This window comes from Plectropomus leopardus, chromosome 22, assembly GCF_026936395.1.
Source record: "Plectropomus leopardus strain MGB_pleo_1.0 chromosome 22, ASM2693639v1, whole genome shotgun sequence".
NCBI classification, from domain to species: domain Eukaryota; kingdom Metazoa; phylum Chordata; class Actinopteri; order Perciformes; family Serranidae; genus Plectropomus; species Plectropomus leopardus.
Genome location: NC_142197.1, coordinates 25774739 through 25789154, shown reverse-complemented (window position 1 = coordinate 25789154; position 14416 = coordinate 25774739). Strand labels below are relative to the sequence as shown.

Below are 14416 nucleotides of genomic sequence, written 5' to 3'. Positions count from 1 at the left end.
TTTGCACCGCAGCATTTCAGTGATGGATGTTGTATCAGCAGTATGCAGGGCTCAGAGGAGAAGACTTGATGGATAGTTTTTGGATGTTGGATCTAATTTTGGACAGAGTGATGCGTCTGGGCTGTGTCTGAAAGCTCTCCTAAATCTATCACACACACACACACACACACACACACACACACACACACACACACACACACACACTAGATGTGACTGGTTGCTTGACCTTGCCAATATCTCCAAAATGTTTGAAGATTCTCTGATATGCTCAGAACTGAAAGCAGTATGATTATGTTGTCTGCCTCATATGAAATACTGCATTGATCTCAGAGGAGCGGAGATAAATTTGAAACAGTAAATAAAATTAAGAACAGAAACCCTTACTTAAGAGGATGTTAAGCTCATGTTTGGTATTTAACCTTTGTGTGTTTAAAGTGCCTTATTTTCACCTTTGCCAGCATGTGTCTCTTGATCATATATCTTTTGCAATAGTATAGTAAAGGATTTTATCACTTTTCATAGTGAGTCTTTGATACTGGTCATGTTTATGTCTCCATGCAGGCAGTAGCCATGGCCAGAGGCATCTGTACGTATGTACATCTGCCCCTCTGCCCCACTGTTGTGAACACAACATCTCAAGAACACCTTTAGGACATTTCTTCATATTTGGCACAAACGTCCACTTGGACTCAAAAATGACCAGATTAGATTTTGGTGATCATAGGTAAAGGTAATTTTGACCTATACCATCTCATTTTTGTAAATGCAGTACATTAAGAGGACCTTGAGGCATTTTTTTTCTTCAAATTTCACACAAGCATCCACATGGACTCAAAAATAAATAATAAAAATAAAGTAGAATTTTTTGGTCAAAGGTCATGGTCAAGACCAATGGGACCTTTCATCCATCTTATTCTTGTAAAGGAGATAACACTTAACAATTTCTTTGAATGTGGCACAAACATTCACATGGATTCAATAACAAACTGATTAGAATTTAGTTGTCAAAGGTCAAGGTCACTGTTACCTCACATGATATGGTTTTGGCCATAACTTAAGAATTCATATGCTTATTATGACAGAATTTCACACAAATGTCTCATAGGATCATACGATGAAATGAAGACATTTTATATCCGAAAGGGTCGAATGTCAAATTCACTGTGACTACATAATGTTCTGCAAAAATACTTTTCTGTTCATTACTCAGCTTCATAAATAGGAACAGAAAGGGAGACATTTTGTCAGATACTGAATTGGTAACTCTAATCTGTAAACTGTGCTGATTATAGACATCTTCTGTGGAAAGTGTGTGAAGCTTCCATGTGTTCACTGACATGATAAAAACACATAAACTGTGAGTGCAGCTTGACTGGTGTGTGAGGATATATAATGGCAGGTTCTAGATAAGGCAATATACATTTCTATATGCAAATTAATTGATTTCACATGGTGGAATATATTCTATTTTTTGATAATTATTATTTGACTCGGTTCAGGATTGCTTGTTTTCCTACCTGAATGCTCACTTGTTGCATGGTCTCAGTTTGCTGTGAAGAAAAAGCTTCCTGAAGTGCACCAGACAGTCAATATTTCAAAAACAGACAAGCAAAGGTGTTGCACTGACTCATACTATGAAAAGGACTCTGTGTTATGTGGCCAGCAGTCTCATTTTGGAATTAAAAAAAAGTTGGATTTCACATTTCAAACCTCATAAAAACAATAACATTAATAATAATAAGGCATTGCTTGCAGATAGAGGTGCTGTTCAGAGGATTAGCTTGTATTTCAGGTATATGATGTGGGTTATGTCAGATCTATATTTAGCCCACTTTGAGCAGATACACGATGCTGCACATTGGGTAATGCGTTCCTGTGTATTGACTCATGGACACCACATCGTCACCAGCCTCTCTGATGCTTTATGTTTACTGTCATCACTAACTGCAGAGCTAAATAGCACCCTGCGATGCATGGTAACCATACAAACAGAACTTTCAGAGACTGACATGTCGGCCTATTGTCAAACCGCAGTTTAAGCGCAGCTCCAACCTTCGTCTTCGCGCCACCCGTCAACAAGGACCTCAGTGTTTGTTATAGTGTCTCACTCTCAAGTGTCTCATTCAGCAGGAGATTTACTGTATGAATGAGGGCACGCACGACCGCACTCGCTCCCTCTCTCATCTCTTTTATACATGCGCACACACAATTAATAATGGCAGCCTGTGTACATCCACAGACAGAAAGTATCTCGTCTCTCGTGTGACGAGCTGTCATAACATCGTACATTAGCACTGTGGCTTGAGTCAGTGGCGTTGAGTTCAAAGATGCTGTAAATTAAAATCATATGTCTTTCCTGACTGGTTATGTAGGACCTACTAACAGTCTGCTTTATGACTCATTAATCATAGCTGGGAATTTATCCTCAGAGGACATTTGTTGTATGCTTTTGGGTCCAGGTCCCATAGTTTGACAGGGAAACCTTGGAGCTCAGTGCAGTTGGAAAGGAAACAAGCATAACTTCTGAAACAGAGCAAACTGCAGTGTTAAAATGCACACTGTAAAATCTGAAAGGTTCCTACTTAAAATAATCTTTGAAACTGATTGCCTTGCAAAAGGAAAGTTAGTGTAACTATTAATCTGAATTTCTGTTTACTTTATATCTTATTGGTAAGTTTATTCAAAATTTAGTTGTATTTACCTAAGTTGTTACAACTTCAAAATGACAAGTGGAATAACCTTGTAACCCTGTCAACTGTTAGCTACTTCAGTAAACCAAGTTAGTCTGACTTAACTTATCATGACAAAATAGAGATCTGCAAGTTTTGTTAACATGTTTTAAAAAATACAAATATGACTGACTAATTTGCAAGCAGCAGAATACAAATATATGGCACAGTACGCTTGGTTTAGTGCATTTGCTAAAACTTAGAAAGATTGATTTTATAAACTTGCCATTTTGAGTGTCAACAGCTTCACTTCAAATTGAGTAGATATAACTTTAAGTTTAAGTAAACATAAAAGCTAGATATAAAGTCAGCACAAATAAAGGCTAATAGTTATATTAACTTGCAAGATTTTTTGTAAGAAAAATCAGTTTGTCAGATATTACAGTGTAACATGTTTAACAATATACAAATATGACTGACTAGTTGGCAACCAGCAGAATACAGATATATAGGATTCTAAACTTGGTTCTATGATTTTGCTCAAACTTAGAAAGATTGATTTAATTAAACTCTTCAAGTTTAATTATTATTAATATTAATTTTATGTAAAATATAAATTAAGTAAACTTACAGTTAGATATGAGGTAAACACAATGTATGACTAATGGCTATATTTGCTTTCATTTACTCACATTTTTTTAAGGCAATCAGTTTTCTAGATTTCTTTTTAAAGTAAAATCAACTTGTCAGATTTTACAACATGTTTAATAAAACACAACTATGATTGATTTGTTTGCAACCAGCACAATACAGATATATAGCACAGTAAACTTGGTTTACTGAAGTTGGCAAAACTTAGAAAGACTGATTTAATTAAACCTAAACTCATATTGAAGTTGTCACAATTTTACACTTTTAAGTAAATATAACTAAATTTAAGTAAACTTAATAATTAGATATAAAGAAAACATAAACTAAGATAAATAGTTATATTATTTTCCTTTTTCAAGGCAATTGGTTTCCAGGATTATTTATCTACAAAGTAATATATGGCAAAGATTGACTTCATTTAAAATGTAATTTTTAAGTTGCAACAACTTAACAAAAAATTAGATATAAATTAGATAAAAACGGAACTGAAACAAAGACTAATAGTTATATGTACTTAAATCAGTTTCCTAGTTTATAAGGTAAAATTCACTTGTCAGATTTTACAGTGCAACAGCTGCATTCGAAAACAACATTTTTGTCCGACTTGTTTGTTTCTTCATCAACGTTCACACTCAATTTCTTTCTTATTTTTCTCACAGGCTCTGGGGCTGCCAGTGAAAAACAATAAAGACTTTGTGGCTTTTAATAGACCTAAAGCATGATATTGACAAACCTCAGAACCCTGTGGTGTTGGGAATGAGCCTCAGATGACAAACTACACTTTAGAAAATTGCAGTGTTGAAAAAAAAAAAAGCAATCAGTTTGCGTGAGCGGCCAGGAAGTCACTCCATCATCTCCCAGATGCACTGTGTCAACATGTTAGGGCACTAATTGATTTAAGATTGCCTAATTGTAGTCTGATTAAAGAGCGGTCCTGTCCGCTTCCTTTTGATTTTGACTTTATTTATTTGCTTTCGCTGTGGACACAGCTGGGCTCAATGTGTCAATGCTTCACTGCCCTCTGTGGATGTCTGCTGCGTTTGAGTTTATTTTCCTTCCGACGCGTCCTTTTCATTCCATGGCGAGATCTGAGAGGTGGCTGCACGGCGGGGAGTCAGCAATCGCAGTGTCACACAGAGGTCCAACATGTAACAGACAGGAGGCGGGGGACGGTGCGGAGGTGCAGGGAGGGGGCACACAAACTGAGGCAAAGTTTGAAAAGCTCACATAGAGCTGTCAAATTCACACTCATGATTTGTTTTTAAAATAAGGGGTAAAAGGTTAGACAAATTAAAGGACTGATACTCAATTTCTGCAAAGCTGCCTGTAAGAATGTCAGGCGGCTATATGAACACTGACACAGGTTTTGCTTGATGTAAACATTCCTCATTTTCATACCAACCATCACACATTGACCTTACTAATGAAAGTGATAATCAGCAAAATCCATAGTCCACCCTCTGTGCTAAAATGTGTTCAACTGAAGCGTCAGCCATAAAAGCTATATTCCAAAGTTTCAGTCTTTTTTAAAATATTGTCTCTTTTTGTTACTATTTGAAACACTGCCCTAGGAAACAGGAAAACTTTAGAACAACGCCTAAGAAGAACAAGGGCCATATTGGAAAAAAAAGATTTTGTGAGAACAGCTGTAATATAAAAAAAAAATAAGTTGTAAATCTGGGAGAAAAAAAAGTCTTGATATGAAATTTAAAGTTGTAAATTTATAGGAAAAAGGGTAAATATTACAAGATTAAATTTATTTAGAAAAAAAGTAGTGATATTATGTGATTTAACTTGTAGATTTGCAAGGAAAAAGTCACAATATCACATGATTAAAATCATAAATTAAGAACAAAACAGTTCATAGACAGTGAATTATGAAAGATGTCTCCAAGAGTAACTATGGGAATGTTGTGGTTTCCTTTACACATTTTTTTGTTTCAGAAGTAAAAACAGTAAAGAAGTCCAAATTATTGTGACATTGCACTAACAATAATAATCACTTCCGGACAGTCAACTGGCAGCTGATTTCAGTTAAGGAAATGTTTTTGTTTTTTTTCTGTTGTCATTTTCAGCCATAACTGTGACGTTTAAAGATATACTGTAGAGTTAAACAGTGGTCTGCTTTCTGCTGTGTTTATTTTATGTATGGTGTTGGTTTGCTAGTATCTTTTGTAAGACAAATCTGCCAGCACGGAAGCAATATACTGTTGTGGGCTGGGCCACAACAAAACATATTTCAGCCACCTAAAAAAAGTCAGTTAGTGGACGCCAAATTAAAATATTTTTAACTGCCCGACCTTACACACTAACTGACGAAGGCAGCAGTAGACCAGCAACTTCCGTGTTTTGTGAAGTAAATTACTGTTTTTGGCAGTGGAGTCTGGTGGCTTTAAAATGAAAAGGCTGACTGACACCAAAGTAAAGCAGCAAAAATCTTCTAAATATTGTATATACTCGACTTGTACAGTATCACTGAATTACGGTATACCAGGGTATGTAGAAATCACAAAGGTATTTTGTTCCTCACGGTCCCCTGCCTCATCATCAAACTTTTTAGTTTACTGAAATTAGGCTGTAGACCCCTTTTACAATACCAGTAGAGCAGAGGTGCGTACAAAGCTCTACAGCAAACAAGTATGCCTTTCTGTGACTGTGTGGCTTGTTTTTGGTGTGTCAAGTTGAGCATCATCACATTGAAAATCATAGAGAACAGGTAAGTAAATAATAGAAAGCAGCATGGAGAGAGGTCTGGAAAACTTCACAATGGTTGCTTCTTTTAATATATCTCTTACTTTTTCAGTTTTTTTGTTTTAAACTTGATGCAGACTTATTAAGATCAATGTTTGATTGCTGCTTAGGTGGAGATGGACAGTATTTTGTGATGGCATGTCCTTGCATCTCACTGGCTAAGCCTTTTAACCTTGAGCAAATTGGCTTCATTTTTTTTTTTTTTTACAAAAAACAAAGCAACTTATGAAGATGTGCAAGGAAAAAGTACAGGTAATATAACCCAAAATAGCAAAATAGAAAAATATAAAAAGTACAGGAGTACCTAAAAATTTGTGTGAATAAATAATTAAATAAATAAATATGAAGAAAGAAAACAAAAACAACAAAAACAAGGAAATTACCTGGAAAATTGTAACAAAAAAATACTATATATATATATATATATATTTATAACCTTGTAAATTTCTTTTAAATATATAATCAAGATAATTATAAATGTAGTTTTCAGGACATTGTTCACTACCTTTTTGACAATAGAATTTTCAAAATCTACTAATTTCTGCAATTTGTGGAATACTACTTGCCCAGTTACTCATTGCCCTTTTCCCATTAAAAAGGCAAGCCAATTAGCTCAGAGTTTGATAAGTTATGTTGATCCAGGTTTCACAGGGTTAAGGGGCTAAAAAATGTATTATAGGTATTACTATAGGTATTATAAGTCCATCCCTCCTCGAGCCTCTCCACCCTTGCTGTTCACCCAATCTCTCTCCTTTTTCCTCTCTTCATCTCTCTTCAGCCCCCCCTTCGATATGTCAAGCACATCCTCATTGTGTCTAAACAAAATCTTGCACAAGTTTACATAAGCACAATCAAACACAACAGAGGGGCTCTGGTGAAACTTGCAAAACAGCCCCGTGGCCTGTGTTTATGTGGAAATATTGGAAGAGATCAATTGGACAGTGAGATGGCTACATTTCTTCTTTCTTTCTCTCTCTCTCTCTTTCTGTCTCTCTATCTGTCCCCCATCCAGCCTGAAAATGAAAAGCATCAGTCATATTAATGATATGGGTTTAAACCATGAGCTTTGCTTAAAGCAGCATTAGGAAGTGAAATGAAAACAAAGCCCAGAGTGCAGCGAGGACACGCCGACTTGTGCAGCACTGATTCAGCAGTATATTTACCCACGAACTAGAGGTTTATGAGTCCAGGACACAATGAAGACAGCTTTCAGCTCTCATTCATGCTCCATCTGGGTACACTGAGTGAAAATGATTAGCGCTCTAAAAGGATCAGTGGGTGGCTTTGCAGACACCAGGATTTGATCCTAAACATGTCTGCAAAGTGGGAAATTATATGGAATTATAATTTGGTGATTCCTGGGGTTTGGTAAGGTTGGAATCTTGGATATGGGTAAATTAAGTGGGGCGTGAGTATAAATCACACTGACCATAATCCTTAAATCAAAATGGTCTGGGAACAGTGGAATTTTGGAACCTGTTGGTGCGCCTGTGTCCAGGATGGGCTGAATTAAAGTAAACTTGAACTCCTGAATGCTTATAGAGTTTCATTTACTCCATGCGAGTGGACTTAGCTAAAATCACACAGCAACCCCTGAATGACTCGATTTCAGTCCAGACACTCCGACCTGACGGCCGAGTCAAAGCATGAACTAAGTGGAAGAGTTGTGTTATTGTGTTGTTGGTAGGTGGTAGTAGCTGGTACAGAGACACACCTCAGAGTAAAAAGGGACAATAGAGTCAGCAGCTGTTTGGCAGAAACTTGAACAGAAGCATACAGTAACTCCAGCAGTGTCTGGTCATCCCTGCACTGTCTCTCTGTCCTTTGTTTTTGTCCTTCCTGCCTCTTAAAGGCCTTATCTCATAACAGCAATGCTGAAAGGTTACAATAAGGTGAACTGCTTGACATTATTTCAGCTGGTCTACTACTGTGTCAGTGCAACCACAACTTACAGTCATCAGTCATAAATAAAGGCAACTCATAACTGACAGCAAAGCAAGAATACAGTTGCTTAAATTCAGGCTGCTGTCTTCTGATCTTCACGTGTGGGGTTTGTGTGTAGTTTACTTTATAACTTACTGAGCTCAGTTTTAGCAATGCCACAGGAACAAGAAAACAGTCACATCATGCCATCTGAAAAGTTTATGAACTGAAAGCCTACAGTTTGTGTTGACATTAGTTACACTAAAGATATGTTTCAGCAAATATTGTATTGTATTAGATGTTACACACCAGTCTAAAAGAAACGTGAGTTCAACATCAAACCGCATCTTTTTAGTCTCAAGAAGCTGTCTCGAGCATTAGAAAGCCACACAGATATTTACTCTAGTTTTGCTTCTTCTACATCGTTTCTTTTCTTTGCTGCAGAACGTTGCTTCTTTCCAAGAGGTGAGACTGTAACCTCTACACTGTATCAATTGACTCTATGCCCCGGCCAGATTGACTTCATATTGTCCTGCGGCTCACGAGAGGCCACAGTGTCTTACTATTATTACAGAAGGGACAGCCCGTCCCTGGCTGCTTATCAGTGGATATTTCTGCAATTCAATACATAGAATACATCAAAGACGTTATTTCTTCACACTCTGTTGATAGGGTTAGTTCATGTTTGGAATGTTTTCGACTAAGATTATGCCCAGATCTAACATCTAGCTGCTTTAAATGAACGTCTTGTTTTAAATGACTTGTCTCCACCATGCAGCCTGGTTCAGTTCAGTTTGGAATAGGGATGCCAGTCAGTATGCTTACATGATATTTCACAAAGATCATTTTGGAGCCTGTATTTATTTATTCATAGTGCTAGTTTGGTGTTGTAGTGTAGTCTTTTTATTGGTATTTATTGCATATTTAACATTTTGATTAGCACTGGGCTACTTGAGTTGTTTTTTCTCTTTTAGCTTCTTGTCATATTTCAATTTGTATGTTGTCTATGGTGTTTGAAAACTGTGTTAATGGATGTCTTGCACTTAATACTGCAAAACAAATCTACCTATGGGTACAAACAAAGAAACCTGACCTGACCTGGAGTTATCATTGTCGGCACCATTTGACATGCAACCCGTTTGCCACTTGCTACCTTGTTTGGTAAGTGACGTTGTAGGTCAATCGGAAGAAGGTACAATAGTAACTAGCTGAAAGAGTGGCATATTTTCATCTGCCATTTTGGAGTCGGACCTCTGTCAATAAATGGATTCTCCCCCGGTGCTCGTATACTGTGAAGTCTAACTTAATGGCCTATTCCAGCTATAACCTTAGCTCCATTTAACTGTGCATGGAAACGGACTGTATGGGTTACTTCAGCGGAGAGAAAGAGATGAGTATAGGAGGAATTTATGTGGCTTGCTGTCTTGTGGATGTCACGTCTTGGAATGGCTCTCAAGCAGGAGAATCTGGTGTGAACTGAGGGTAGATAATGAGCAAAAGACTTGTCTTATTCTCCTCTCCTGCCTATTTCCTCCTCTTTTTTACCACCGAGGTTAACATGATTATAAAATATTCCCTCTCTTCGCACACTGTTAATGCTTAAAGACTCTGTCCACTCTGCTGGGGTTTAATAAGCCCACCACCACCCTGAGTTTCCAAGAAAAGCCACAAATGAAAAGCTCACAGTAAGTGTCAGTAATTGAGGAGACAGAGTCTGAAGAGAGTTTCACATACAGATCTGTTGTACTGGCTGAAATAATGCAATATCAAGTCATACCGAAATTCCTCCAATCAAACAGTACCTGCATGCAATCCTTTTTAGTGGAGGTGGTCTAATTCTGGACGATCCCAACTCCCCACTGTATTAGCACTGATTGCTGTCACTTTATCACCTCGATGGCTGCCCGGTTAGCACACGCTAACACAGCAACTTGTCCCAACAAATTCCCACCAACACCGAAACACTTCAACTCTGTTGTTAACCCCTTAATAACCATGAGTTATCATTAGCCGTGTAATGCTGACAGTTAGCCCTGTCACTGTGTGTGTGCACACAGGCTCCCCGGCATGGAGCTCACACTCCTGCAGCAGCAGCTGCCACCCAAACAGCAGGGATGCATGATAATATCGGCATGTCATTGGCACGGCAGAAGAAGAACTTGAAGGAGTTACCTCAAGAATGTTCTAATTAGAATTTGGCTGTCAAAGGTTAAAGGTCAAGGTCACTGTGACCTCATAAAAGATATTTTTGGCCCTAGTTAAAAACTAATTTCACACAAATGCATACTTGGATAAAATTATTAAGTGCTGACATTTTATGTCCAAAAAAAGGTCAACTTCACCTTGACCCATAATGTTCTGCAAAAAACACATTTCTGTCCATTACTCAACATCATATCTCAGGAAGAGAAGGGGAGACATTTGGTCAGATACTGAATTGGTGACACTAATCTGTAAACTGTACTGATTGTAGAGATCTTCTGTGCTACAGGGGGAAAGATGTGTGTGCAGCATTCATGTTTTCACACACATGGATATAAAGTGCAGCTTGACTGGTACACTGAGGCAATTCAACTTTTGGCGGTATTCCTGACTTACAGCAGCTATGTGTCTTTTTGTCTCTGTCTTTTCTGTCTTCTTCTCCACAGTATGTTTATATTTGTGTAACCTGTCTGCACTGTCTGGTAGGTCAACCTCAGAACCTCAGACTAAACACAATGGCAAGTCATCCCAGTAAGGCACAGGGTCCACACACACACACACACACGGGCAGCCCAGTCTGATCCCTGTTAAAGTCAGTCAAGGGTGTTACATGTTTGCAGTTAACTTCAGCCTCATCAAAATGCCCCATTTGGAAATTTACTGGCCTTTCAGTGGCACAGTGGGGCCCTATAAACGCACCCGTGCACACCACTACATGCACATATTATACTTAAACACTTATACACACTGTAGATGCTAATGTTGTCAGACCCTCAGAACGACCGAGTGACAGCGGTTTGATTCACTTCCAGCATCAGCTGCCTGTTAGGCGCACACACGTGGCCCTCACATTCCTGACTCCGGTGTCATCCCTCTCATCAGACATTTCCCGGCACATGAACTCTCACTGACACATGTTTGTTTATGAAGCCTAATTGGCTGCCACGGCTGACTTTATCTCTCTCTCTGCGTGTCTCTCCATCCTGACAGATGTGGACGAGTGTGTGGACAACAACGGCGGATGCCAGCAAGTGTGCGTCAACACCATGGGGAGTTATGAGTGTCTGTGCACAGAGGGCTTCTTCCTCAGCGACAACCAGCATACCTGCATCCACCGCTCTGATGGTAAGACTGGAGCAGAGACACAGAGGACAGGGAGAGCTTGGAGAGAGCATGGGCTTTAGTTCAGGGCTACATAAAGCTGCTCGATGCTCATTGCTCAATATTTAACTAAACACAGGGATTAGATTCCCCAAAATGTTTGGGTTTACGGGGAAATGGATCAGTTTGCTAGAATGACCCGAGAGTGTGACATTTGTTAAAGAAAGGTGGAAAGAAACGCAGACCAGTTTTCACTGGTGCAAATATGAAGAAAGAGCTGTTTGTGCCATAGTGTCTGACTGAAAAGACACAAGACAATTCAATGCAGTCAGTGAGGTTTAGTGTTAAAAGTTTGATTGTTAGGTACTTTTTCAGGCGCGATATTTCTTTCTTTATTTTCATTTTGTTTTGACCAATTGTATTTATACATTTTCAACACAGCTTACTAGTATACATCAGCCAATAACTGCTGACAACATCACAAAACAGAAATGTCAGGCGAATGAAAGACAGGTTAAATTAAAAAATTAAAAAAACTAAAAAAAAATAAGAAAAAAGAATAAAAATAAATGAATGAATAAATGAATGAATGAATAAACAGATAAATAAACAGATAAATAAATAAAGTATGCATCATGTGATACAGCCCTACTAAGATACAGAGAAGTAATGAATAATGTTTTCCGCGTTTCCATTTTTTTAAATTCATTTTTTAAATCATTAATACGAATTCATGTCATATCTCTAGCTAAGCTGAGTGCCTCCTCTGGACTAACATGTCTTGCAACCATTCATCCTGACAAAAGAGAGCTCAGCAGATAAAATCTCAATGAAAGAATAAATCCACTGTGAGTAGAAAGAGTGTGTGGTGGTTGCCATCTGACCGCCAACATTTTTTTAGCAACAGTGCGTGTTGAAAGCTAGAGCAGCCTTTGTTTCTGTCGGTAAACATGAGGGCAGCCATGTAAAAGGCCTCCACTCCTCCTGCATATCAACACCCAGACTGACAGATCTTCAAGACGCTGCATCATTTGTGGTTGTTGTTTGTCTCTTTTTGTGTCAGTTACTTTAAACAATGTCTCTGGACCATTGGCCCCACGACCCCATAGGCCCTTGTGCCTTCTCTAGGCCCAGTCAGTAATCCATCTATGCCTGTTGGAACCTCAAGGGCCTGATGAGATGGAGCGCTTTAACAGCCCAAGTGTGTCTTTAATGCTTTCATCGCCAGAGTATAATTATTCATTTGCCAGCTAGTGCAAGTGTTTTTGGTCATATTTTACAGTCTTTCAAGACTCCAGCATATTTTATGTTTTTAATATATAGAAATTAATAAATCAAAAAAAGGACAGATCTTCAGTTTTTCTTCACAAAAAACATATTATTCTGGCTTCTTCCATTCCTTTTATCAGCACCTACATTTGTGCATTGTCATCAAAAAAACAACACTGAAAGAAATTGAATAAATGACAGTATATTTTTCCCCAGGTTCACTTATGATCTGAATAAGTTGCTTATTGTGTCTTTTTAAAAATAATGTCACTGAGAGGGTTTGAAAAGCTGCTAAATAGCAAAAAAGTTGGGCAGTTAGTAGTTCTCTCTTCCTGTGACCCTGGTATCATCTTGTTAGTTTGTTTTGGGACATGGAAATGTTGTTTTATTGCACAATAACCCTAACAGTGCCTTCTACAGTTTAACAGTGAAAACACCAATTGATTGAATGTCATCACTGAAGTGTTGTGTTGTAAATGACAGAAAATCTCCATAGTGGTGTGGAAAGTGTTAATAATCTATTCTAATAAGCGTTTTGTTTGCTGCTTTTGCATTTCTGAGCTGCCTGCATTATTTTGCTTTATGCACCTTGAATTCTTGCAAGAGTGCCTTGAATGCCTTGGGTTGAAAAAACATCAGCGTGCAAAGCGCCTGATGTCACTGGTGTTCAGTGTTTACCATAGAACTGTAAAATGTGTGTGGCTGTAGCTGAAATTCCCCATGTTTTTTATCATTCAGTGTCCCCTTCGTAAATTTGAACATTATTGTGGGTCTGTGAGGGCTGTAACGATGGAACTCTTCATATGCTCCTTTCCTCAGCAGCAGGTTGTGGAGTTTGAGTTGCAGGATGGATAATTTATCTGTCAGTCTCGCCAGAGCTGATCTGATCAGATTGATGCATGAAATGAGCAACTGCTGCAGAGGCGAGTCAATGCCAGTGATCTAGCACAAGTTTCACTTTAACTGCACCTGGTGTTTTACTGCTCTGTCTGTGCCCAGAGTATACTCTACACTCGATTGTGTGATGCATTGCACAACTGCATGGTGTTCATATTACAGCAGCGCTCCTAATGAGCAGTTCAGCCTCAAAAACATAAAATCAGTTGGTAGTGGTGGATGATTTGATTGTAGCGACCCACCACAAATAAATGAATTACATTTTTTCTAATTGTCCAGTCAGATGGACTGAGAGGTGGGCCCTCTGCGCTAGAGATGACAGGTTTATGCTCAGCTAATGGTAGCTCACTCTCAACATTGCTCTTGTTAAGCTGCAACCCATATCTGAAGAAATTGCAGCCTAAGCTGCTTTTTACATCTTTCCAACTGTATTTAGACTTGATGATTGACAGCAGATTGTCAAAATAAGCCATAAACGAACCGTAATTCAGGTGAAGCTCCTGGAGCAGCTGCAGATACTCTGTGTGATTTCAAAGGGTCTCCCTGAGGGTCTCATGTAGCCACACAAATCTACATTTCCCTCTGACTAATGTACTATTTGGGAACAACCTTTCACCCTCAATGAGAGCTAGATAAGTGCCCTTTGCCTGTCTGTTTTTGGTGCAGATCTTAAGGTACAGATCTATGATTTTACTTCACAACTGACTTTTCCTGTAGCACCATCATCAAGTCAGCATTTGGGGTTTTGACTGAAAGGGTTCCTACGAAAGCATGTTAAGATAATCAGACAGTCACAATGGCTTTTGCACAGCTTTGTTCAGGCAGTGAAATAATCAGTTTTATACTTTATTACACACTTATGACTGTTAAAAAGAAAAAAAATCTCCATTTGAAGGTATCATTTATACTTTTTTTAAAAGATTTTTTTTTGGGCCTTTATTGCCTTTAATTGA

The 14416-nt window shown here is 38.3% G+C and overlaps 1 protein-coding gene across 2 annotated transcripts in view; it reads left to right on the top strand.

Annotated features, from left to right (window-relative positions):
• scube1 (signal peptide, CUB domain, EGF-like 1) overlaps window positions 1–14416 on the top strand; it is a 153640-nt gene that overhangs the window by 39458 nt on the left and 99766 nt on the right. For both annotated transcript variants that reach the window (XM_042511140.2, XM_042511141.2), the window contains exon 4: window positions 11187–11321. In XM_042511140.2, coding sequence (XP_042367074.1) covers window positions 11187–11321 — 135 coding nt within the window. The remainder of the gene's footprint in view (window positions 1–11186; window positions 11322–14416) is intronic.